The sequence below is a fragment of the Schistocerca gregaria genome, chromosome X (genome assembly GCF_023897955.1).
Source record: "Schistocerca gregaria isolate iqSchGreg1 chromosome X, iqSchGreg1.2, whole genome shotgun sequence".
In the NCBI taxonomy this organism is placed as follows: Eukaryota; Metazoa; Arthropoda; class Insecta; order Orthoptera; family Acrididae; genus Schistocerca; species Schistocerca gregaria.
In genome coordinates this window covers 705,633,364-705,660,673 of record NC_064931.1, presented here as the reverse complement: position 1 = coordinate 705,660,673, position 27,310 = coordinate 705,633,364, and the positions used below count along the sequence as shown (strand labels likewise).

The 27,310-nt window shown below is 37.3% G+C and overlaps 1 protein-coding gene across 2 annotated transcripts in view; it reads left to right on the top strand.

Annotated features, from left to right (window-relative positions):
• Nucleotides 1–27,310, top strand: part of LOC126299298 (tyrosine-protein phosphatase 99A) — a 476,034-nt gene that overhangs the window by 418,205 nt on the left and 30,519 nt on the right. For both annotated transcript variants that reach the window (XM_049991093.1, XM_049991092.1), the window contains 3 exons: nucleotides 6,297–6,422; nucleotides 14,785–14,951; nucleotides 19,585–19,885. In XM_049991093.1, coding sequence (XP_049847050.1) covers nucleotides 6,297–6,422; nucleotides 14,785–14,951; nucleotides 19,585–19,885 — 594 coding nt within the window. The remainder of the gene's footprint in view (nucleotides 1–6,296; nucleotides 6,423–14,784; nucleotides 14,952–19,584; nucleotides 19,886–27,310) is intronic.

Genomic DNA, 27,310 nt, shown 5'->3' with positions numbered 1-27,310 from the left:
GAGAAGAAGATGGTTCACCTAGGAAAAGAAAAAGTATGTCTTAAAACTTATGAGGCATTTTAACTTACCAGAAGGAACAGAAGAGTTTTATAAGAACAGTGTTGAAAGTGATTAATAGATTTTCAGTTCAGTATCTTTGCAGCCAGTGTTGCTATTTTGTTTTTATGATTATCAAACATTTATGAAAAAGTATAATACTGAAGTGTTGTTTTGTAGTACAGTATGGTATTTCTATGTAAAATGAACATATTTCTTCGCAATTAAAACTTAAAGATGAAAAAGAAATTGAAAAAATCACTTTTAATGTGTTTAACAACAGAACTTTCAACTTCCATCTTTGTATTCATCAACTTTTGAAAAAACTTGGAAACTATGTCCCTCTATTCTTAAATAAAAAATTAAAATTTTAGAAAAAGCAACACAGTTGAGGGTTCTGTTATTGTTTGAGAGTGTTTTGTAGGTGATAAAGTTGGTGTTATTGTGAAGATATAAGGGTGTATTGATCTGAAGTATTACCACCATATACTTCAGTATCATACAATACCATGTGGATTGTGCTTAATAGGGAAAGGGTTCACATTACGATAGGATAATGACCCAAAAAATCTGTTGGTGTTCTGTAAGAACAGGCTAAGAGTTATTCCACATGTTGTGAGCAGAGCGCAAGCCAAATGTGGAAAAAAGGGGCCACAATTAGTAGGAGGTCAAAAACAGTAAATTGGTAAGCATGTCATAAGCTCCAGTTCAGAGATGATGAAAAGGACAGAACATGCTAAGCAACTAGGTATTTGACATTTTGGGATTGATGGTTCTTCTTTGTGCACTCAAGTGTTCTATCAGTTTGGCATACACGCCTTTAATGGTGTATGATGTTCCAGTGGTGGACCTAGAGTAGAAGGAAGTTGACGGGTGAATGGGACATGTTTTGCAGTACAAGTGGTTAGGGTCCAGCTAATGTCTTGAAATATTGTGCAGTATCCTAAGGATGTTGTGAAGGCTGGAAGGGTGACTGGAGAGAGCAGTAGATGATATAGGGAGAATATCAAGGAGTGATAATCTTGTATCAGGACTTGAAAAGTCCTTTTTTCAACTGAAGTTATTTATATGGGCCAAGCACATCTCAAATGATAAAACACTAGTTCCCAAAATCAAATCATAACCTCTGTGTCAACTTGCAGATTTATGCAAATAAGGATTCCGTGGGTGGGTTAAGTAAAGGCCTAACCATGTGTATTTTTACCATACTTAAGTAGATAATGAAGAATAACCAAGACAAATTTAGTTCCCAATAGCTGATGTTAATTTGTACGGGGAATATCTGTAATGAGGGAATATGACTTGAGCAATAAAAATGTCAGTTTTTCATAAATAGCTAAATCATATCTTCAAAATACATATTTTCCATATCAGGATTTGACATACATAGTTCATTTTAACTAGAGACTGTACTTAAGAAGTGTAATAACTTGTTTCTGGTCTTTTATATGCTGGCATTTGTTGTATGATGTTAATTTTCCCCTGTTTTTTTATTCCACTGATTTCAGTACTTAGTTTAACACACTATTAGTATTTCACATCCATTTCTCTTGCTTAACTTAAGAGTCTGAATCACTTACTCTATGTTTTCTGATCTGCCTTTACCCACAATTGACATTTTTGTTCACTTGCCCAGCTCCCAGTGAAATTCATTGTTGGTATTTAGAGTTTTTAGCTCATGCATTTACAGCTAACTTACTTGAGTGGCACTGGAAAGAAATCCAAGTTGACATACAAAAGGCTGAAGTGGTGCCAGTACTATGGCCTGTGGTGCCTGTTTTCTTACTTTGTCACAAAAGTCACTTAATGTGTGATATGTTTTGGTGTTAAAGATCTATAAAATGTAATCAGTTTGCAAGCTCTGTAATGACCTAAAAATCTGCAGAGAGTCGAGAGAATACTGACATCATGGTTGTCTTGTATAGTACCCTTTGATTTTGTCATAAAAATACTAATATCATGTATGCAAGTACTTTGTTGTAGGTCAGTAAACCCAAATAAAGGTAAGATATGCATGATTACTCAGGAACCAGTTGTCAAAACACCAAAACTCTAAATTTTTCAGCTTAATACCATGTATGCAGGTACTTTTTTTGTAGGTCAGTAAACTCAAATAAAGGTAAGATGTGCATGATTACTCATGAACCAATTGTTAAAACACCAAAACTTGTTTTCAGCTTTTCCTGTCTGCATTTTGTGTTAGATACTTGCTACTGCATTGATAACAACAGGTGTAGTATGTTTATCACAAATTTTTCATGTAGATGTTTTTGTAGCAACTCACCAGACTTGATGGAATTATTTGGTTATATTTTTTATAGATATGTTGCAAATAAGTGCAACACATTATAATTCTGATGATTTTCTTCTGATTTACTTCTTACTGTTCGTCTTATATAAGCCACTGATAATTGTTGCTAATAAGAGGCAGTGATCTTGTACAATATATCTTTCTATTATTAATGCCAGTAACATGTTCAGTATTTGTTTAGTGAACTCTCTTGTCCAGAATTTCATGTCTATTTCTGAGTTTACAATAGAGAATTTTTGATACAGCAAAACATTATCAAATATTTTATATCCCATTGAAGAGTTCACTACTAATGCATCATCAGAATGCATTGATTGAACTGATGGAACTATATTTGTCCAACACTCTGTTGGGGGAATTGGTATTTTCTCAGTGTTATTTTGAAACCTTTTATTGTTAAATTGTTAATTAGAAATACATTATTTAAACTTCTAATTGAAGTGCAACTCATCCATCAGTAGGAAAAGACTTTTCCCCTGGGAAGGGAAGGGAAGGAAGGCGAGGGGGGGGGGGGGGGGCAGGAGGAGGCGGAGAGTGGTGGTGGTGATGTTGGTGGTGGATACCTGTTCTCCGTGCAAACTTATTATCCTGGTGTTTGCCTTAAATTAATAAACCCAGAGTTACCCAAAGATAAGTAAAAAAAATTTACATAAAATCCAAATTGAGATCATCAGAATGTAATTTCTCCCTAAAAGCTAGTGTACTGTTGTACCTTGGAAAAAGTGTTTAGTGTAATGTAATTTTTTGTCTCAGGCTAGACAAATGGCTCATTATGCTCAAACTAGAGAATAATTGTGCTTCTATGGGAATTTTAATCATATTAAAACTCACTTTTTAACAGAAAATTGACTTTTAATAAGTTCTGTCTTCTGTAACTTGTTACTGAGCCATGCATATCACTTTACACATCAATTAGGACAGTTTAATGCCAAGTGTTCTTTAGATATGCTAAAACATAAAGAAATCTAATGCTATTGGATATATAAAAAATCCACTCGCCAAGTGGCGGCAGGAGGACACACATATAAAAGATATTATGAATGCAAGCTTTTGGAGCTGGTGACTCCTCCTTCTGGCAGAAGGGTTGAAGGGGAAGGAAGAGGGGTGAAGCAAAAGCCTAGTGAGGTTTAAGAAAAGGTGTAGGGTTCAGAAAAGTCATCCACAACCCTGGGTTAGGGGATTCTTACCAGACGGGATGAGGAGGAAAGACTGATCTTTGGGGACTGCGCTAGACAAGATTTGAAAACCTGAGAGCTTTAAGGTGAAAGACAGGATAATATGATAGACAGAGATTGCCACTAAAACATCGTGCATGAGTTAATAAGAATGAAATAAGAATGAAAGGTAAGTGCATTGTATGTGATAATGGTGGTGGGGGGGGGGGGGGGGGGGAGCAAGAAATTGACAGGACAGAAAATGAAAGATATAGAAAACTAAAACTAGGTGAAGAAAGAAATAGATACATTGAAGAAGTACTGAGACCAAAAAATTAATGTAAATTAAGGCCAGGTGGGTGATGGGAACCAAGGACATATGGTAGCACCAGTTACCACCTGTGGAGTTCTGAGAAACTAGTGTCTAGAGGAAGAATCTGGATGGCATGCGTGGTGAAACATGCACCATGGTGGTAGTCGTGGTGATATAAAAGGCCGAACAGTGTTTACATAACAGCTGGTATATGATGTGTTGTTTCACAGTTGACTGTCCCTTTGATAGTATTTTATTTGCCACTTACATGGCTGGTATAGATGGTGGTAAGAGGATGCATAGGGCAAGTCTTTGCAGCAGGAATGATCACAGGTGTAGGAGCCATAGTTAGGGTGATGGATGCAGAAGGAACATACAGAAAGATAAGTAAATTTTGTAGCATAAAGAAATATTGCCACAGCTGAAGTAAAGCTGTGAGGGCTGGTTGTGAGTACTGCCTGGTTAGCTTAGTTAGTAAGAGTTTTCCCTGTGAAAAGTAAGGTTCTTTGTTCGAATCCTGATGTGCCACACAGAATTTGCCAGGGAGTTTCAGATCAGTGCACACAATGTTGCAGCATGGAATTTTAATTCTAGATTAATAATAATATAACTTGACAGGCATCACTGAAAATTGCAAGTTTTTGAGGGGAGGGAATTATCAGAGAGAACAAGAAAGGAGAATGAATATGACCACTATATATATATATAATCACACACACACACTCACACTTCGAAAACTCGGTATTTGTAGTCTGGTTTGGACTGTAACAATCACCAAGCAGTTAAGTATATAATGTTAAAAGAAAAGGAAATACCTTTCATTTGTACAAGTGATAACATAAAATAACCAAATGAATTATTAAATTTTATTTCACACTATATGACTTTTTTTCAAGTGTTTATATTTTAGAGTGCTCCACTTAAAACATTAATATGAATGTCTTTGTAAACATTGAGTACAAACTCAAGAGATACACCAGTGAGGAATTAAAAAAAATTACTGTAAATGACATAAAATACATTTTCTTTCACGGTATTAAAAATATTTTATCTTGAACTTTGTAAATACTTTAGGATTAAAGGAGACCACTCACTGAAGAGCAGAAGCACTGAGTTGTTGATAGGCACACACGTTGTGCTGGGTAGGCTAACAGTGCCAATACTATTTTGCAGCAGGTGGGCTGGTCGAACAATCCACCTACAGCAAAACAGCATTTGCACTGTTAGTAGGGGCATAGGTGTGTGTGTGTGTGTGTGTGTGTGTGTGTGTGTGTGTGTGTGTGTGTGTGTTATTCTAGCTCATCAAGGGATAACTTGGAAAGCTGGCAAGATTTCTTCTCTTTGTGTGTGCCTGTCGACTACTCAATGCTTCTGCTCTTCAGTGAGTGGTATCCTTTAATCCTCAAGTATTTCCATTCTGCGAGAACTTTCCTACAACATTTATCTTTAACTTTCATTTTTTTTTAGATAAGTCATGGATGTCTCTGATTGACATTCTTAATTTCATATGGTTTATGTTAATTCATTTCTGTCAAATGAAATCAACAAAATGAATTTCAGTTGTGGAAATGTGTGCAGATATGTGTATTTGTGTGTTCTTTAACACATGTTTATTTGTTCAGTGTTTGTTAATATTTCATTTGCCTTGTGTGTCATTGATAGCACACAAACTCTGTAGTTAAGTAAACTGTTTTTCCTTCTTATTACTGCTATCTCATATTTGTGTGTGTGTGTGTGTGTGTGTGTGTGTGTGTGTGTGTGTGTGTGTGTGTGTGTGTGTGTGTGTTTGTGTTTCTGTTTGTGTGTAAGCTCGCGCATGCATGCTTGACTTGCTAATGAAGTCTTGATTAATGGGTTTAGTTGCAATCATTGCTTTGTCTCTGTCATGCCATTGGTGTTACCAGGATGGATATCTACCAGAATGTGCTACAACATATATTTTTCATTAATGACCAAATGAGTCCATGTAAACTGCAAAACATATGTACAATCATCAAACATGAGATTTCAAATTCTGGAGATTTGTTCTACTAAAACGATTTCTCCAGATTCTGTTACTGTTGTTCTGATTTAGAAGAAAAGTATTATTTGTGTAGTAGATTCAGCGATGTAAAAAATGATTGAACATGTTATTTGAAGCAAATAAAAACCACAGGGTAGTTTTCTGAATCTTGTTCCAGTGCGCTGTATCACTGACATAGTTATCCAGGTTATCCTAACATATTTTATCTATTGATGTCAAAGTAATTTGGATTGTTAATGTTTGGTTTAATGACTGAAAATTGTTGTTGAACTGTGCTGCATGCAGTGTTTCCCCAAAATATTACAGATATGCAGTGGTGGTATGTGGCTTTATGTTAACAGAATGTTTTGTGCACTATTATTGCATGTAAATGTGTATAGACAGAGATTATGTTGTTAGATATTTAACACTAGCAATCTGATTTCGGCTGTACAATGTTATTTTTTTTGTGGCTTACAGAGAAAATGTGACATGTACTGGCCAAAAGAGGGAACAGAAACCTATGGTGTAATACAAGTGAAGCTAGTCAAAGAAGATGTAATGGCAACGTACACAATTCGGACACTGCAAATTCGCCATTTGCGAGTAAGTTATGATTTTAATTCAATAATCGCCATATTTACAGGTAAATAAAAAAAATATTGATATAAACTTCCATGTTTAAACATACTCTGTTGTAATAGTGTATAACTGTTTTCAATAAATAAAGTTCATACATGTTTTTCTCAATATTGTGGCATTACTTAAAGTGCCAGTAAGATACTTGTGAAAAAGAAAATTAGGAAGTGTTTTCCCATTTAATAGTATTATCATGTTCTGATAGGAAAAATGGCAAATTCAGTTAATGGAAAAAAGTAATGAAAAATAGTTTCCAGTTGAGTAGCACTGTACTAGGGTCCTGAGAGATTGGATAGTTATCAATGAATTAATTAGAAAATCATGTCACCCTTCAATGAAAACAAAGTCTGTATCATTTTCTCAAAGATTACTACAGGACACAAGGACATTCTTCAACTGTAGGTGTATATAACAATTAATTGGTAGCTACAGTTTCATGATGATTTATTGCCTAATTTGGTTTCGACTAATGAGTAGTCGACATCAGGTTGTGTAAATTGTACCATCTTCATTGCAAATGCAATAGTCATAACTTGGATTCGAAGTTCATAAGAATTCAATGAAAGGCAAGAAGCAAGTAAACACAAACCAGGAGAGGTCCCCAGCACTAGGATTGACTTTTTGAAACCATCTATATGGTTATGTAGGTTAAGATCTCAGGTACCAAACAATGCAACTGTTCACCCTGCCCGGACAGTGTGGCCGTGCGGGTCTAGGCGCTTCAGTTTGGAACCGCGTGACCGCTATGGTCGCAGGTTCGAATCCTGCCTCAGGCATGGATGTGTGTGATGTCCTTAGGTTAGTTTGGTTTAAGTAGTTCTAAGTTCTAGGAAACTGATGACCACAGATGTTAAGTCCCATAGTGCTCTGAGCCATTTGAACCATTTGTTCACCCTGGTGGGCCCTCATTTGTGGGTAATTGATGGAAAAAAATTCGGAATCTTGTGTTGCACTGAGTACCATTTTTATTTATTTAATTGTATGGATAGGACCTCAGGTCGGGCAGACCATTCGCTGGGTGCCAGTCTTCCAATTTGACATCACTTTGGCAACTTGCAATCAATGAGGATGATAGGATGATGATGAGGACAGCACAACACCCAGTCCCTGAGTGGAGAAAATTCCTGGGAATCGAACCTCAGCCCAGAGGATTGACAATCCATCATGCTGATCATTCAGCTACCGGTGGCGGACACTCAATACCATTAAAAAAGTTACATAAAATAGTCTGGTTATGTGGTGTAATGGATAGGATAGTAGCTTCACATACAGGAGCTTGTCAGAAGCAGTAATTTTTTTTATTATTTAAAATTTATCTTTTGATAACTTTTTATTTATAAATTATTATTTTTATCTTTCAATAAAGATTTAAAAATAAAGGAAATGACTGCCTCATCATTTTTATTCATTTAGTTGATTTAAATGAATTTTTTTATTTCCATTCCTTTGTTACCTAATTTTAATCATAAATCAACTTCTTCATTTGCTCATATTTTTCTTCCTGTCATTCATTTTCCACCCAAAATCTTTATTTATGTGTTTTTAATTAATTTTATGTATTAATATTTATTTAATTTCTTTTGTTTTATAACCCAGTTTTCTTGTCCACATTATTGTGTTCATTGTATCTATTTCTCGTAAAATATTCATTGAACTTATAAATCCTTCTTTCATTTAAATCTTCATCTGTGCTATTTTTGACCATAGTGCAGTAGCTATTTAGATTAGGTTTTAAATGTTTGTATGAAATTACCACGCAAAAAAAAATTTCACATCTAATAACGAAAAACACAGTTTTCACACCACTGCACAGTCAATATAAGTAGGTTATTTTGTCTTTTGTTTTTTAACTGATAGATCAGAATTTTAAAATAATTGAATATCATAATCGATAAATATAATAAAATTCATATTCACAAAAATTCTGATTGCAAAAAGGTTAGTGTAAAGAAAAAGAGAAACAAATGAAAAAAGTTCATATGATGATGAAAATAATGTGACAATGGAATAGAAATAAAAAATTACATTTAAACCAATTAGTTGAATAAAAATTATAATCACGGTCATTTAGATGAGATTCAAACCCACAACCTCTTGAATATGAAGCTAATATACTATCCATTACACCATACAACCACATTATATGATACACGTTTTTAAAGGTATTGAGCATCACACAAAATTCTAAAATTTTTTTGTTAATTACTCACAAACAAGGGCCCAATAGGGTGAATGGCTGCAGTGTGTGATACCTCGAACCTTAACATACATCACCATATATTTGGTTTCAAAAAGTCAATCCCACCACTGGTGGACCTCCCCATGTAAGTACAAAGCTCGCATATAATTGCTATAACTATGTTGTAAACAAATTGAACTGCTTGAAGGATTAGTCTGCTTACATAGCTCTGAAACAGCTTATGATTTTGTACTGTAGAGTTTGTTATGGGCAATAGCTCACACACACACACACACACACACACACACACACACACACACACACACACAGACAGACAGACAGACAGACAGAGAGAGAGAGAGAGAGAGAGAGAGAGTGAGAGTGAGTGTGTTCCTGTTGCCATGGGGAATGGAATAGTTTAGTGTGTACTGCAACTGGGATTTCATGAGACAATTGCACTGACAATTGGTGTAACAGTAGAGCACAGGATTTAAAAGATGCTTGATATTGTAACAAATAATCATGTAACTTGCTTGCTGATAGAAGATGGTGTGGATATCAGCTAAAAATAATTCCACAAAGGAAAATAAAAACTGTTTATTCAGTTGTTTTTATTTATTTTTCTTCATCTGTTCAACTGTATTTACTGTTTTCTAGTTTACATCCTATCAACTTCAAAGCCAGATGACTCCTTATTCAGGCACACAGGATCAGAAATTGATGTACATCCACAGCATATACAGGGTGTTTCTTTTTCCACCTTGTACAAATTCTAGGGATTGATCGATGAGAGGATATGGAACAAAAAAGGTCTGATGAACTTATCTGGAAATGCATGATTCCCCTGCCAGAGACCATTTCTTCAATTATGCTTTGTTACAGAGACTGTGGTCTAATATGTGCTGTGCCATGTAGCCACAGTTACAGTATGCATGGTTTCCTCCTAGAGGGTGGTACTGTTTCTTATGTCATGCCCTAGCACCCTCTGCTGCCATAGTCAATGGTAATGTTGTGTCAGATTCGCTTCTCATGCTGACTCACCTTGTAGAGGATATGATACAGCATTGTACACAATGCTTCTGTATTCGAGTCGAGAGCTTTCCAACATGGTATTAATGTACAAAAAGGCAAATGGCAATGTGCGGTGGTCAGCAAGGTTGTATCAGGAGACCTATCCCTGCCAACAACAACCATACCATTCAATGTTTGGAACTATGTTTTGCTGTTTGACTGAGACAGGGTCATTTCAGGAAGCAGGAAATCAGACTTTCCACACCGGGAGCAGTTTTGTCACTGGTTTCTTCACAAGGCAACCATGATTCTGGAATTTATGTCATCCATCCTATTCACAGTTGAGGCCACCTTTATGTGGCATGGTATTTTCAACTTTCATAATGGTCATCTGTGGGGTAGTATGTAGAACTCCCATGGTATGGTGACAGCAAATAATCAGCATTAGTGCAGCTGGAATGTGTGGGTCAGGATAATTGGTGACTGTGTTTTGGGACCAGTGTTCCTTCCACATTGCCTAACAGGCTGGAACTATTGGCGTTTCTAGTGGGTGACTTTACCTCCCCTGATGGAAGAAGTGGCATTGATGATTTGAAGGATTACGTGACTGTCTCACGATGGTGTTCCAGCCCACTTTGCCGTTAATGTCCAGATGCATCTCAGTCACGTCTTCCCTGGTCGATGGATAAGATGAGGGGGTCCAGCTGCACGGCCTGCTTGTTCACTGGTTCTCAACCTGTGCGATTCTGGTTATGGGGCCATCTCAAAAGTACCATGTGTGCAGAGCCATTCCAGATGTGGAGACACAGGAGTAGTGTATTAATGCTGCCTTTGACACTGTTCAGATGCAGTTTGACTGATGCGAACATGTGAGACAGAACATACTGTGGGATGTACACACATACGTTGAGGCACATGGAATCCATTTTCACCACATACTGTAACTGTGGCTGCATGGCAGCTTACATATTGGACCGCAATCTCTGTAATGATGTATGATTGAATAAATTGTCTCTAGCATCGAAGCCATACATTTCCAGACATAAGTTCATTAGACCTTTTTTGTTCTGTATCCTCTGATCAGTCAGTTCCTAGAGTTTGTACACTGCAAAAAAAATTACTCTGTATAACATGATGGCTGCCATGAGACAATGGCTATCAACTGACTGCCACAACCAAACTGCCAGTTCAACCAGTGCTGCATAGTGAGAATTATAACAGCTTACAACATATCAGAACTTTTTTCTCCCACTGCATCAAATAGAGCTCATATGTTGTTCTTAGTGAGGATAAATCATCAGACCTGAATGTTGTAACTGGAAAAAACTAACAATATCTTTATAGCAACTAATGGTGTCTCCAGCATTAGGAGATGAAATTTTAGACACACAAATGTGCTCTAGACCAAGGAACTGTAGCAAAAATTAGCAAGGACGTATGTACTAGCCATGAAGATCTGTAATGTATCATTGGCATATATGGCCATTAACTTGTTATTGTCATCAAAATATTCTGAAAGAGCTATGAGGAACCACTACTTGTGCCTACCGATACAACGACAACTTCGTTATGAGTACTTTTTCATTTCTCAAACAATGATTGGACCATGTTACTGGAATAATTGAAAAGAGAAAAAAAAAATTGTCGTGATGACTTTCTGTACTATGAAAATTATCTCAGCAGTTATGCACTTGAAAGTCAACATTTTTGAAAGCCACAATGCTGGGGTAGAGATTTCAGTAACTTCTCAAATTCCTCCAATTTAAAAAAATCATCCCAAGCTGAATGCCTGCCAGCCAATAAGAGCTTTCATGTTTCTGAATTTTGGAACAAGTTAATTGAAAATTTTGTTTGTTTGCTGTTATCATCAACAAAATATAACCAAAAATTCACAGTTACTTCAAAGTAAAACACAGTGCAGTTCACTCAGTTCATGTCCGACAAATTAGATAAATAGTCTCAAAGTCTGAATTGCTGCTCATGTGCAGACAAAATACATGTGTGACACATTTGTTTATGTTAGTAAGGAGAATGCATATCCAGGAAAACAAAATGTTTGGAGACTATTATTTAATGTGCCTCATGGAACCATTTCTAAACCAAAAAATAAATGAGATGGCAGATAATATGTTTATTTCTCTAGCTTGCTAAGAAATTTAAGAGAGTAGAGCCAGATTAGTGGCAACAATAAGGAAGTTTCAATTCAAAATCCTTGATAATGGGAAGAAGATTAGTAGAGAAGTACACTTCACCACCATCTATGACTAATTGCCAAGAGAGACAGCACATTTATTTATTTATTGAATGTACATCAATGAATGTACAAGGGTTGGAACTTTAATAGTGGCAACTATTTCTTTACAGCTCGTACAAAATAGATACATGTTTCTAAGTTTTACTGACCTTCAAAGTAGTCACCAGCATGGTATATAACCCATTGTCAGCAATGTGGAAGTCGTAGGATACTCTTAGCAGTGCCAGTTGTGTTGACAGTTTGATTGGCATGGTCTATAGCCCATCGAATTTGTAGCAGTTCTGAAACTAATGCCGTGAAGAGATTCCTTCAGTTTAGAAATGAAGTTGAACTTATGAGGGCTTAAGTCAGGGGAGTGCAGTAGATGGTATAACACTTAGCAGCCCCATCAGCCAAACAAATCCGTAACAACTTGCATTGTACGTGCTTGAGCATTGTCCTGCAAAATGATGGTCATATCCTGCAGAAAGTGTCATCATTTCTGTCCCTATGCTGTTCAGTTTTGGAACACAACCTACGACCAGCTTACAGACAGAAGTGATGACAATGCTCAAGCATGTACAGAGCAAGCTGTTACTGATGGGGCTACTAAATGCTATACCACCTACTTCACTCCCCTAACTTAAGCTATTGTGAGTTCAACTTGATTTCTAAAATGAAGTAAACACCTCATGGCATTCACTTCAGAACTGCTACAAATTTGTCACGTAATAGACTGCTCTGCTCGAACTGTCAACACAACTGGCACTGCTAAGAGTATCCTACGACTTCCACATCGCTGGCAATGGGTTATACACAATGCTGGTGACTACTTTGCAGGTCAGTAAAACTTTGAAACACGTATCTATTTTCTGTGAGTTGTAAATAAATAGTTGTCACTATTGAAGTTCCAACCCTCATACAGCAACGAAAGAAAAACAAGTTTGTAATTTTCAAGTTCTTCACATACTGAAACACGAATAGCAAAAGAGGAAACCAAGAACTGTGACTTCTATAAAAATAAACAGTAGAGGTTTGTTGTCAAATGACACCCCCCCCCCTCCCCCCGTCCCCCATAATATAAACCTATTAAAATTGTTTCATGAAGGAAATGGCTTATGTATTGCAGTAAATGCTACATTTATCTAGAACACAGTAACAAACCAAAAAATTAAAATACAGTAAGTCATTCTTCATATATTAAATTAGCTGAGCAGAGAAAAATATTATGGGAAACAGCATAGAGGAGGCCAGAAGACAGAAGAAGTTGCAGGATGAAGTTAAATGAAGAAACAGAAGTAATGTTAAATCAGCATCTCCAAATAGAAGACAACTAACAACCCCTCTGAGAAGTACTACAAAACTGTGTGCAAAAATGTGCATATAATTAGCAATTTTATGTGCAAAATATGTGTAGAGCTTGCAGTGACTTGTTATGAGCAATACACTAAAGCCAAGTGCTGAAATATAAACTACACATTCTAATTGCACATAGACTGAACTAATAACAATAAAATTATATCTGAATCACTATAAATTTGAGCAATTTTAGGGTAGTGTAGTTGATCTGTTCCTCAGCACATTCTGTTTATTTTGTTAATGACAGACAAAAATAATCACAGTGTGGGATAATATTGATGACTTTATAAGAAGGCTTGCTGAAAAGAAATTCCTCTGAATTTTTTGTGTGAGTACACTTAATGCTTTTTAAATAAAACAGACATTATTAACATTCTAAATCTTCATTATTCATTTCTACATATTAATATATATCAACATAGTTACTCTGGCGATTAACAAATTTCTTCCAACAAGAAACAAGTTTGTTGACACCATCAGCGTAGAATGTTTGACTTTGTTGATAGAGCCACAAACTCATTATCTATTTGCACCACTTCAGCACTATCAAAGGAAGTCTTGAAGATGTACTTTAAGCTTTAGAAAAAGATGAAAACCAGATGAGGCCAAGTTGGGACTATATGGAGGATGATCATCGACAGTGAATCTAAGGCGTCAGATTGTTGCAGGTGTCACAGCACTAGTGTGTGGTCTGGCATTGTAATGCTGTAGGGGAGGGTGCTCTATGTGTGGATGAACTCTTCTGCAGTGAGAAACTTGATTATCACACACTGTTTCTCACACACCAACATAGTTACTTTACACGCTACCATGTTACATACTACAATTTTGAGCCCTCTAGTGGTAGAGGGCTGCAAATATGTAGACGTGAAGAACAATGATTCAGAATGTTAATAATATTTGTTTCATTTAAAAAGCCTTAAGAGTTAACATATAAAAAATTCAAAGGTTCAACTTTTCAGAACACTCTCATATATAAATTAGAAACAGATAAATTGAAATGACTCCTTCCCTCTATTATAAAAGCATTACTTTATCTTATAATGTAGTGTTAAATAGTTTAAGAGCAGTCACTGAAATATGTGGTGTATGTATACAATTTATTTGCAACGTATCAACATGTTTCACATCGTAATGAACTACATGCATATGGTTTATGGAACAGGCAACAAATTAAATTATGTGAGTAACTGATAACATCACATTACATTAATACTTGTTCCATAAATCATGAATATGGTATTTTGTAATGATGTGGAACATGTCATTTTAACATAAGGTTTCTTTACATCAATTACTCCTTCATATATAAAAATTCATCTTTTGAATAGAAGGAGTAGTCAATCAGAAATTATTTTAATTTGTTTATAATTGCTGGTTGCCTATCTGTCAGACTTTTAATGCTATTTGGTAAATGACCAAAGACTATGTGGCAGCATAATTTATCCCTTTGTGTGCCAAAATCAAATTTAAACCAGTAGTAACTCTTATATTGCTTGTACAATGATTATATTAACATGTTTTCTCATGTTTTCATGCATTTGCAGCTAAAGAAGAAGAAGCACAGCCTGTGTGAGAGGCTTGTGTATCAGTATCACTACACAAACTGGCCTGATCATGGTACACCAGATCACCCACTACCTGTGCTTAGCTTTGTTAAAAAATCATCAGCTGCCAATCCACCAGAGGCTGGCCCTATCATAGTTCATTGCAGGTGTGTATAAAAACACTATCATGTGTAGCAAAATCTGGTCACTATACTGATGATTTCTATACAAATTAAATTATTATACAGGTAAAAAAATGTAGAAAAAATAGAAGAAAACAGGTATTTTATGATGCCATTGTTAACTGCAATCAAGCCATTTCTATGTGAGTTTATCAGATCAGAGAAACATGGATGTGTGTTCCTGACCTATTACTCAGTATAATGTTTTAATAAAAATCAATAATTCACTGCTACTGACTACTGAAGAACAATAATTAAACTAATATACAAAAAATCAAGGATTTACTGATTCAGTTACTTTTATTTTAAACACTTCTCTCTGTTCCAATGGTCATGCCATCGTGAGGTGTATCAAGAAGATTTTATGTTGTGGAATGTATCTGTGACACTTGCATGTGTCATCTATTTGGTAGACAGTGATGCAGAAAGAACATTATATCACAAGTAAAAAGTGACTGAAGCAGTATATAAATGATGAATTTATGTATTATCTAATTAGTTTATGTTCATTACAAATAGTCCTTTATGCACAAGATATTTCTTAAATGATAGCATGATAATTTGATAATTAAAAACATACCCTATAATAAGATTGTTTCGCACTTGATCCAGATTAGGGAATAAGTGGAATATGTCACACTATGAACATTTTCCCCCATACATAGCCAATGTATTATAGTGTATTCAAGGTGATGGAACACAGTCCCAGATATGTTTAAAATAAATGCACCACATCTCTCTCTACAACTTCCTAGACCTAGCAGCTGACTGTTATGGTGTATGTTAAAAATGATATCAAATATCAGCATGTCTGTCATTTGTCAAATGCGACACTCCAAAATGGGTGCAAGACATAGTGGCCCCTGACAGCATATTTGGGCATCATTTCAAAATGGAAATTATGTGACAGCTGCCTGGTAACCTGTTTACAGCACACATGCCTTTGGATATATTCACTTTCTCATTGTAGCCCAAGAGATAAGCAGTTCAGTACCATTTTCCAAAAGTAATTTCAGAACACTGTGCAGGATGAACTGCAAATATGATGTGATGGGTTACTGTTGTTACCATTGACAGCCAAGACTGCTACAAATTGAAAATAATTCCAGAAGAAATTTGTACTTTGAGGAAGTCATAAAGAACAAGAGTGATATTCATTTGGAACATGACTTTCATTAAATTCCATCATTACAAATCCCATCTACATTGTACTTAATACTTCAAAATACAACAGCAAATATTCTTCTCTGAGCTATATTTTGATCAGATGTTTTAGGTTTTGGTGTAAAATTCGAACTTTATACTCATGTCACCAGTCAGGTGTGTGCCAGATCCCAAAGCTTCAGCACTAGCCGGCAGTGTCGCTTTCAGCAACGATTCTATATAGTTTATGCATTGCTGTTAATTTAATTTGTTAAGATGGTTCTGTTTCAAAGTAAGCAACAACTAATTTTTGGCTTAATTCTTTATTTCTCATTAGCTAGATTTAAAAACAGATATGACCAGGGATGTCCTCTGTGGGACAATTATGTAGAGCTGATCTTGATGATGAAGGTGAATTGGCAGTTGTCAGCTGGCTTCATATGCCAATTGAAAATTATGCAGGTGATGTACTGGCAATCACAAATGTAATGTGGAAATTCCCAACTGCAGTTGGTGTCAGCATGGTCTTCAGGTAATCACAATATAGCGCCAGATGGTCACTCGATGTTGTCTAACAGGTTATGATGACATATAGAGTTAGTTTTATGTGGCAAATGGCTTCTAACTAACAGATTAGTGCCTGGAATCTGCCACTGTTCTCAGTTTTTCCTGTGAAGACTGACAGAAATGATGAGGCCAGCCAACCTAAATTAGACAGTGTCATTATAGATGTCTATTTGCAGCATTGTTCTGAGGACTGATCTGGATTTTCTCATCTGCATTTGATTGAAAAGCTTAAATCAAAGACTACCAATTCTGTGATGAGGTTGACTGGAGATTCTTTGATCTGAACTACAGGTTGGAGACTTGCAGAGTCACTTTGCATGGCGCAAGGTGTGCAGTACACACCCGACTACATGTGGAATGCACTTTTTTAAGGCAAAACATTGATACCCCAGTATAAAAACAAATGTTAGATAAACCAATTATTAATAATAATCCCCTTTTACTCAATGGCCTGGTGCAAATATTTCAATTAGATGCTGCTTCAGCAACTTGCGTGTCCCTTACCTGTCCCAGTAATCCTACCATGGAAAGAGAACCGACAGTTTAATGTTGAATACAAACCACGTGCTGTTCATGGTGAATCTTGGTGTCATCAAGAGATGGGTGCTAGATAAAGCCAGACTGAAATATTCTGTGATCCAACCAGGATCCAGTCCTTCAGTTTGCAGGCACATTCTTTACCAGTATACTATCAGTCTTGACAAACAGACCAGGTATAGAATGCATAGGACAAGAAAAGTAATAGTTGTTAACATCTAGGACATTCAGGTCCCATGACATGCTAGGAACTAAGTTAGGTAAACCTGAAGTATAATATAAAGAAATGTTCAACAAAACATGAAATAAGTATTGGAAAGATAGATTAGGGTCCTCACAATGTAGGGTCTTGATTCTAACAGGCAGAAACATTAGGCCTAGTGAGATACAAAACAAATTCAGCTGGATACTTAATGGACAAGAGCTACCAGGTTCTGTGGGTCTGTATTAATAATCATATGTTTCTACCAGTTGCCATTCAAAGATTGCCTAAACTTAGTAGCATGGAAATATCTTTTGCATGTAGCAATAATAGGCAGTGAATATAATTTTCTTCTATCAAAGGGAAAAACTGCTTGGTAATAAGAAACAGCTGTTTGAAGTAATACTGAACATCTCCTTAGACAATTTTCTCAAATAAGTAGTTCAACAGTCTATAGGTGAAATAAATGTTTTAAATTTCTTAGCAACAAATATACCGTCTCCCAACTTCTTCACACTTCTGACATTGCTGTGCTTCTGTCTGAAACTTGCTTTAAGTTTGTCGGTTTCTGTATCCTCATCCACAATGTTTTCTCAGCAGGCTCTGTAGGTCCTAGCTGTCAACTCTACCTGGGCAATATTTGTCTGCCCTTGTATTCATGTCATATTCTCCTGTTGTCTCTCTGTTCCCCTACCATTCACACCCATTCATTTATTTGCACACCATACTCCATAAATCTCATAATCAAGGAGAGCCTTTATTCCCTCTTTCAACCCTCTGCTCTGTTCCGGACACTCATTCACTGCAATCAGGTTGCAGGAGTGGGAGAATGTAGCTCTGTTTGTGTGTTTGCTTATGGTCTTGTTTATATACCTGCCATCTGCTCAGCTCACTTTTTTACTCATTCTGTTGTTTATATTCCATTCTGAATTTTATACATTACAGAGCACTAGTTTTTTCATGCACTTTGTACTGCACTCTGAAAGTCCTTGTTAAACTTACACATATAGAGCTGTAGAAGAGAAATAGAAGCTGTATATCATTGTTTACTTGCAGCATTCTTTTGTACCTTTCCGGAAGCAAAAGAAATTTGTGTGACCACATGTGAGATTTAACCATTAAGAGTTAATTTTGTGACACTTGTTCAGTATTATATACAGCCAGACTTTGGCCTTGGATAGTTCCATTTTTGGATGACTTTGCTCAGGACCATATTGAAAGTGTGCTTGGTTGAATACCAAGACTTCTACAGTTCTTATTGCAGTGTTAGGAACCGTCACCAAGTACTGTGTTTTATTTGATCTGTGTATTTCATTGTTTCTTTGTCCATTGTAGGTAATAAGTGGATTTTTTAGATTTTCTGCAAACAAACATGTAGAGACACTGTGAAATGCTATCACTTAAGTGTTATACTGAAATTATTAATAAGATGATTAACATGACTTCTGAATTGTGAGTGAATCAGATGTAAAAATTTATTTATTTCATAGTGTTGTAACACACTTTCAGAGAAGAGAACAAAGTAAAATTAATATATGAGGATACTTTAGTACTGAAGTTCCCTAACTTGCTGCCCCCTCTAAGGATGGGTATAATTTCCTTCATTATATCCCACCAACACATATTCATCTGCAACTCGTGCAAGGAAGTATTTTTGATTTGGTGTAAACAAAACTTTAGTCCATTGATGGGAATGTAAATAAAAAAAACGCACCATTCAGTTCTTGATGTACTTAAAGCTATGCTACAGCTGCAATCCACACTGGGTTCAAATCATCACTGGAATGTTTTAATGGAGCTATATATTGAATATGGGATAAAATGAAGCTGTTAATCACTGCAAGGGAAAAAGGTTCACAAAAGCTGACTAAATAAAAGTTTAGAATGCATGACAGTGTGGCCAAACCACTAAAATAATGACAGAAATTACATATTTTTATGCTGAAACTGGCAGTTCAGTTTGTTTCATTGGTAATAAAAAAAATTTCTACTTGAGAACTTTTAAAATTCTCGAAATCCAAAAGCTATCCATCTGTAAATCTAATTTTAGTGTTAGTGACAATGGTGGAGTTTCTTTTGTTTTATTAATGTCAAATATTTCAGTCAATTTCTTGTAATTTCAGTTAAATACAGTAAAATAACCTAATAATAAATGTTTCTTCTTTCCAGTGCTGGAGTTGGTAGAACTGGTACATACATAGTTCTCGATGCCATGCTGAAACAGATACAAGCAAAGGGAGAAGTTAACATATTCGGCTTTTTACGTCATATCCGTACTCAGAGGAACTTCTTGGTTCAGACAGAAGAACAATATATATTTATTCATGATGCTCTTCTTGAAGCTATTGAAAGTGGAGAGACTAACATCAGTCAGACTTCTCTGCCTCAGTATGTACAACAACTTCAATTCTGTGATACTGATGACGAGCAAAAACCAGATCAAATAGAGATGTTGGATTTACAGTTTCGGGTATGTGTATAGACTGCAATTTCTTAGTTGTTACAAAAAAAATATTACTTCTGTGTCATTAAAGTTGCCTGTTAGAAAATAATTTTCATCGAAAGTAGATAATTTGTTAGTACATGAACAAAATTAAGCTCTTCAAAAAAAGTTTGTTAGGATCCTCATGACTTGCACAATTGTTGCTATTTTGAACAGAAAGCTCATTGTCAGTACTGTTTTGACCACAGGTAATAATTAGGTGGAGCCGCTTGTGTAATGGAGCTAAAAACATCAGTGCACATCAATAGAGCATACAGTGCCATTTTTATACACTGTTCAGTCTTCAACATGCTTCAGAAAGTCATTTCAAGCTCAGACCATCCACACATTCTCACTTTATGGCAAGAAGGTTTGTCACAATGGGAAATTGCCCACTGTATTTGTGTACACCATGGCCACATGATACAGATATACAAACATTGCCACAAGACATAAATCATAGAATGTACAACTTTTGTTGGAGGTCCTCATTCAAAATCACCAGCTGATGTCACCTACCCATAAATTATGGTTCGTACAGACCCAAAGGAGAATGCAACAGAGCTACACACAGGCTTTTTGGAGTAATTTGGAGGGCTGTGTTGAGTCATACAATAAGCAACTGACTCCATGCAGTCAATTTAGCCTCTGAACATCCATTACAAACTAGAGTACATAATCCACATCATGATGGAGTGTGAAGAAGACAGGTAATGAAACATTAGGCATGGAACCTGGATCTGGGTCAGTGGGTTTTCTTCACCGATGAGGGCAGGGATTGTCTGACTCCTGATGATCATTGTAGGATTGTGTGCAGGTTTCTAGGTACTGCTGCACATCTCAGGCATGCAGTCTCATGGGTTCAGCTACATCACGTTTTGGCTTAGTATCCTATATGTCTGTCAGAGGCCTCTAATCTCTATCAAGGATAATTTGAAGGTTGTGCACTATGGGGATGATATCCCCCAGCTTATTATATAGCCCTCCAGTGAACATTTCAGTGGTGGGTTCAGCTTTTGAGATGATGATGATGATGATGATGTGTGAACACACTTTGGCCACTTGGTGAACACCACCCTCCTGGAGGTAGGAATTGTGGTGCATGCAGGACTACTCCCCTGCATATTCAGCCATTGCAGGATATTGTGGACCAGGTGTGGCCCCTGCATCACATCAGAGGATATTTGTTGATAGAAGAGTCACCGAGTTGTTTGCTGTGAAGCCTCCTGTAGCTGCCATGGCGTTTGGGGCCACATGCTATGCCACTACAGGGTGTGCAGGTTGCGGTACACGGCTTTGCAGTTGCAGGCTCATATTAGCATCATCAAGGACATATCTCCACATGATACTGTGTGTGTGTAGTCTGCTGCGGGTGCCTACTTAAGTCAGCACTCCATCCTCTGAGAGCCAGTTATACTCTGGGCTCTGACTGACTGACAGCCAGTTCGTGTCCCCAATACAGACCTGATGCCTGCCACTGCCACTGCCTGCCGAGATGTAGTCTTGCCCTCACTGTGAGCCCTGTGTGATGCTGAACTTCAGTCAGCTGCTCCCAAGGGAACCACCCCACAGGATCTGCAATGTGACTTTCCCATGAGCTCATCACCTCAAAGGACTGTGTTGTTGTTGGACCTTGCTGTTCATCAATGGACTGCCTATGAGCGCCCAACCTGCCCACGAGCTGCCAGACTCATGGGACTGTAGTATTGTAATATTACTTATCCTCCCTGATCCTTGGCACACTGAAATTTATGGACGTCATCCTAGTGTGCACCTGTTAGGCTTTGTTGGCGATCAACGTTTCTATCATCACATTGTGTGAGTATTGGTTCTCAGAAGCTGCACATAATTTATTCATGTTAACAAGGAGCTGTTATTGCAAAGTGTGTATGTTAGCATTTGCTTGTCAACAACTCAGCTAAAGGGTAATAAAGGAATTTACTGAAAGAAATGCTTCGTGGTATTTGTTACAATGAATCCGATGAAGCATGCTTGGGATCAGTTGAAATGTGCAGTACATCATTGTAATAACCCTGCAAACATCTTGGATGGTGTCAGAAGGGTCACTGTCTGAGAGTGGAGTGTGCTTGATTAGGAATGCCTCAATCACCTACTGGCAGTATGCTAAGAAATATTCCAGCATATCACAATGCACGAAGTAGAGCAAAACATTCAATGCAGTTTTTTATTTCTCTGATGTGCAAAGGCATTCATTTCTGAACAGACATCATTCATTTTGGTGATTTGTTTGTTTGTTAGTAAAGTTATTTTTGTAATTTCATGAGCCGTATTATTCATTTCTTGTATCCTATGAATCCAAGCCATGCATGTTTATATATTTGCAGGTGGTGTAACACTTTTTTATTACTGGTTTATGAAAAACACTTATTTATCTTACAATTAATAGCATATGTAGAATTTAAAAGAAGTTGATTATATTGTCATGTCATAACAAGAATCGCATCCAAATCCAAAAGCAAGGTTGTCAGTGAAGTAGAACACTTAGCACTGAAAGTACATTTATTACGAACACCAACATACAGATAGAAGAGAACACAACTCCCGTATGGAGAATGCTACTGTTTAGACAGACATCAAAATTTTAGAATGTACAAACATAAGAAATTTTGAGAAAATTTCAGAAATTATCAATACCAAATTACAAATGGCTGGTGCTTGAGTTTCAACTGGTGACCCATAGTGCACTAGCCAGCAATGCTAACCACTGCACTGCACTGTATACCATACAACTCATGCCTTTGTTCCATCTCCTGGAGCAATGATGAGTCACTGTTTCAGAAGTTCTTATTAGAGCTGACTACACTGCCCTGGATCTAGATCTTGTCAAAGGTCATGTGTATGACAGTGCTGGTGGAACCTCACCTTCTAGTAGTGTTGCCACCTCCTTTTCACTATAATGAGGATTGAAAATAGCCCCTTCCATCAAACCTTTGCAGTTGTTGAGCAAGTTTTTAAGTATCTTGGAATGCAAATTCCCCATGATAGATCACCACCTCAAGACTATATTTGGGTTTTGTACAGAGGATGTGGGTGACATATCTGTGCTTTTGTCATCTCGGTGGGATGGGAGTTTGTATTGGTCAACTTCATATGTGGCATCAAAGAAGCAATGAAAGATATTATACAGCCCCAAAGTAGCATTTCAGTAAATTTTCTGACAGATTCACTTTCCACATAATCATAAAAATTGATACCAAGTCTCCCAGACCATATCTCACTGGCCAGTGCTCGGCATTACAGTATTCTTGGCCCTTCTTCTGGGTTTCTTGGGTTTGTATGTGAGCCAGCTGTCTTGCTTGTTTGGTCCTACTGATGAAGTGTTTGCAGCCTCTGGAGCAGAAAGAATGTTGTGAAGCCTGTGATATCTTACTTCACTGTGGTACATGTTAATGTCACAATGGGCAGCATTGATTTGTTTGGTGCCCCTGACCTGCCAGGCATGGTAGCTTGAGGAAGAGCAGGTGGCCCACGCCACACCTAGCACATTCAGACTATTGGCACTCTCTAGTCTAAAGTATGCTTTGTTTACTGTGTGGGTCAGATTTGCCTCAGTCCAAGCCTGGCCACTCTGCAGTGAATGTTAGTTGCAGTTTAGCTTTTAGTCTATATTTCTACCATTCTGTGGTTAAATTCGTGCAGGTAAGTGCATTTGTTTTCAATTTATAATTCCTTATCTATAAAAAAATATTGTCACCATAATTACACACAAATTTAATTTTTATAGAAATAGGTGAGGACGTAAGAGGAAATTATTTTCTGTTGAAGATGAATTTTGTGTATAATTATGCTGGAAATAATTGTTTTGTAGGTAAAGAACGATAATTTGACAACAAATGCACATACCTGCACAAGTTTCACCACATAATGGTAGAAAAATAAACCAACAGCAGAATCACAACTAATGTTCACTGTATAGTGCTCAGGCATGGACTTATGTAAATCTGACCACACGGCGAACAGAACATAGACTAGTTGATGCTGATAGAACATTTTAGGCTTCGTGTGGACCACCTGCCATTCTGTGAGCTACCGTGCCTGGTGGGTTGGGTGCACCAAATATGTTACAGTAGTAACAATAAATAAAATAGCCCCAGGCTGCAGTTATGGTGTTACAAGTTTCAGTAAATGATCAAAATAAATATGATGGGCAATGAAGATACATATATCCCATGCCACGAAATGAGAACTGAAGATCAGACATAAAGGCTTGAAATCAATCATGCAATAAAACTTGTAACATCTTAACTGCAGCCTGAGGCTATTTTATGTATTGCTATTACTATATGCAACTGCATCCCCACCATTCACAATTATGCATAATGAAGATATCATATTAAAGCATTTGGTGAGGCCATTAATCTGTGGGTAGTAGGCAGTTTCAACATCACTTACAAGAGTAAGTGATGTTGAAACATGAAATAAACTCTGATACTAGACTTTACTGGAAAAGTTTTTCACAGTCAGAGATCATCACTCAGGATGTTCCACGCTTCAAAATGATGTTTTCTATAAGTAATCTTGTAATTTGTGGAACTTCAGCAGTCTACACAGTCTTTGTGACAGCTGAGAGGAGTGAAGCAGTCAGAGCAGACTGTTATTCCTGTTTGTTGACTTTGGGAACCTCCCCAAGAAGTCGATTTCAGTTTGGTGGAAGGGACTGCTGCTGGTAGATTTGGTACCAGGTACCTCAGAGGTAATTTCAGCATGTGCTTCCATTGCTGGAATTCCTCACTGTTGCAGACAGTGTGTCTTACAAACTGATGGGCACTTGGCCAGTGATACCTGCATCAGATATATGTAGAGTCTTCTCAAATCCCAGGTGACCAGAAGTTTTGAAGCATCATGGAAAAACTTCAGGATAACTGGCCATAGATGAGCAGTTATTTCTCTGCCCCTCCCAATTGGATCATAGTTCCTCTAATACAATGTTCCATTTATTGACTTTAATTCACCTTTGGCCAATACCTCCTTCAAGTCTTGTTGGGGTTTCAGCAGTGCTGGATCTTGCCTCTGTTCTGCAGCAGTGTCATGATTGAGATTTAATCCATGCTGCTGTGTTCTGCCTCAGTCTCAAAAGGCAGTTGGTGTAATTGCATGTGCATCCATTTTTGTATACCACTGTGATATTGCACTCCTGAAGCATCAGTGCCCATCTCACCAGTCCATCTAACAGATCCTTCAAGCTAGTCAACCAACATAATGAATGGTGGTTAGTTACAGAGGTAAATTGTTTGGCAAATAAATATGGCTGGAATCTATTGTGGCCCAAATAACTGCAGAGAACTCTTTCTCAATTGTAGAGTAGTTCATCTTGAACTTACACAGTACTCTGAAGCATAAACTATCACCTTTTCAGCACCTTCCTATATCTGTACTGTAATTGCTAGCGTCATTGTGACATTGTCACTTTGCACAGTTTTTGTACAATGGTATGACTGCAAAAGATGTTTAAGCCTCCTTAAGGATTGTGAAAGACCTTTTGCGTGCCTGGAATATTTGCCATTTTCCTGTAGTAGTTCTTGCAAGGGATGTGGCTTGGTACAGAAGCCCTTTATGAATTGCTGGGTAATATGAGCACATTCCAAGAAAACATCTTTCATCACTAATGTACTGAGGAGTTGGAAAATCTGTGACTACTCCGATTTTCTCTGGATCAAGAAGAGGCTCCATCACCATTAACTAGTTGTCCCAAGATTTTCATTTCTTGGGCAACTGTTTTGGAGTCAGGGAGAGGTCTGCAGTTGGAACAGACTTTAACAGAGTTGTCAGGCAGCTTAGATGTTCCTCAGATGACTTTGAAAAGATGACAATGTCATTCAGATAGCAAATACACATCATCCTTTTAAGGTGTTGAGACAAGTTGTCTACCATACACTAAAGGTGGCTTAAGTGTCACATAATCCAAACAGCATAACTTTGAACTCATAGTCACTGCCAGAAATTATGAAGGCAGTCTTTTCCTGGTCAGAGTTGTCAACCTTGATTTGCCAGTAGCCTCACTGCATGTCCATATTTGAGATATACTTTGAGGGTGTAATCAATGTGTGAGAGTCTGTTAACAGTTGACATAGAAACACTGTGTGCTTCCTTCTTCTTGATAAGAACCACAGGATGAAAGGAAGATTAGTGTTTAATGTTCCATTGACAATGAGGTCATTAGAGATGAAACAAAAACTCAGATTAGAAAGGAGTGGGTGGAGAATCAGCTGTGGATAACATAAAACTAGATGATCAGATGTGGATTTGAGCCATTGTGCTCCGAAATGTGAGTTCATTGTGTTAGCCACTGCACCACCTTGCTTGGTAGGACCACAGGAAAGGAGCAATGACACTCTCAAGATTCAGTAATGTCATTCTGCAGCAACTTCATTTCCTCCTGTGTTATCTCTTATTCAGCCAGCTTCATCGTATTTGAGTGCTGGCTAATCGGTGGATGAACCCTAACGGTGGTGCAGTGTTTCCCCATTGGCCTCTTAAAACTGTTGTTTTGCCACTCCAGATCTGGGTGGGCCAGTTCCTATTGGCATTTTGATAGTTGCTTCCTCCATTGTGTTGTCTGTGGTGGGAGTAGAGAATGATTCTTCATTGATGGCACTTAGCTGGCCATCCTGGACTGTTTCAGTGCACATACCTTTATGGATGAATTATGGCTGCTTGTGATAATTAGTGATCCAAAGTCCTTGACCACCTGTAATGTTTATTATTGTTGCAGGTATGTAGATGTGTTTTGTGAGCCCCAGTAGCTTTTGACAACTGATAAAAGATTTACAGATTAACTGAGCATCCACATTGATGACTGGAACTTGTCTCATTGATGATGGTGGTATAACATCATCTTCAAAAGCAAACCACCATTCAGAACAATTTTTGATGTGTGTGCTTGTTAGAATGGCTTTGTCAATCTAGAGCTCCTATCTTCCACACTGTGTGACTGCTTGTGATGCCTGTAAGAAGTTGCAGCTGAGAATTAAATTATAACTGCATTAGGCTAAGATGACAAATTTGAAGGTCTGTGTTCTACTATCAACAATTATTCTTGCGATACATGTTCCTGTCAGCTGGACATATTTCCCAGTTGTGTCCTTCATTATGATCACTTTCAAATCATGGAACATAGTCTGCTCCAACTGACATGATAAGCATTCAGCATTACACAAAAAGAAACCTGAGTCAGCTAGCAGCTGGACAGATTGGTCATTGATGACGACATTGGGGAGTTTGATAACCGTCATCCGTGTAGGATTTTCATCTGTTGTGGACTCACTTTCATAGATGACTGCCTCAGGTAGTTTTCCTGAGTTTGTGTGCTAGGCATGTGGCTGGTACCTCAGTATGTTGCAAGAAGATAGGTAAACCATATTGGTCAAGGGTACTGCAATGAGCTTTGTGCCA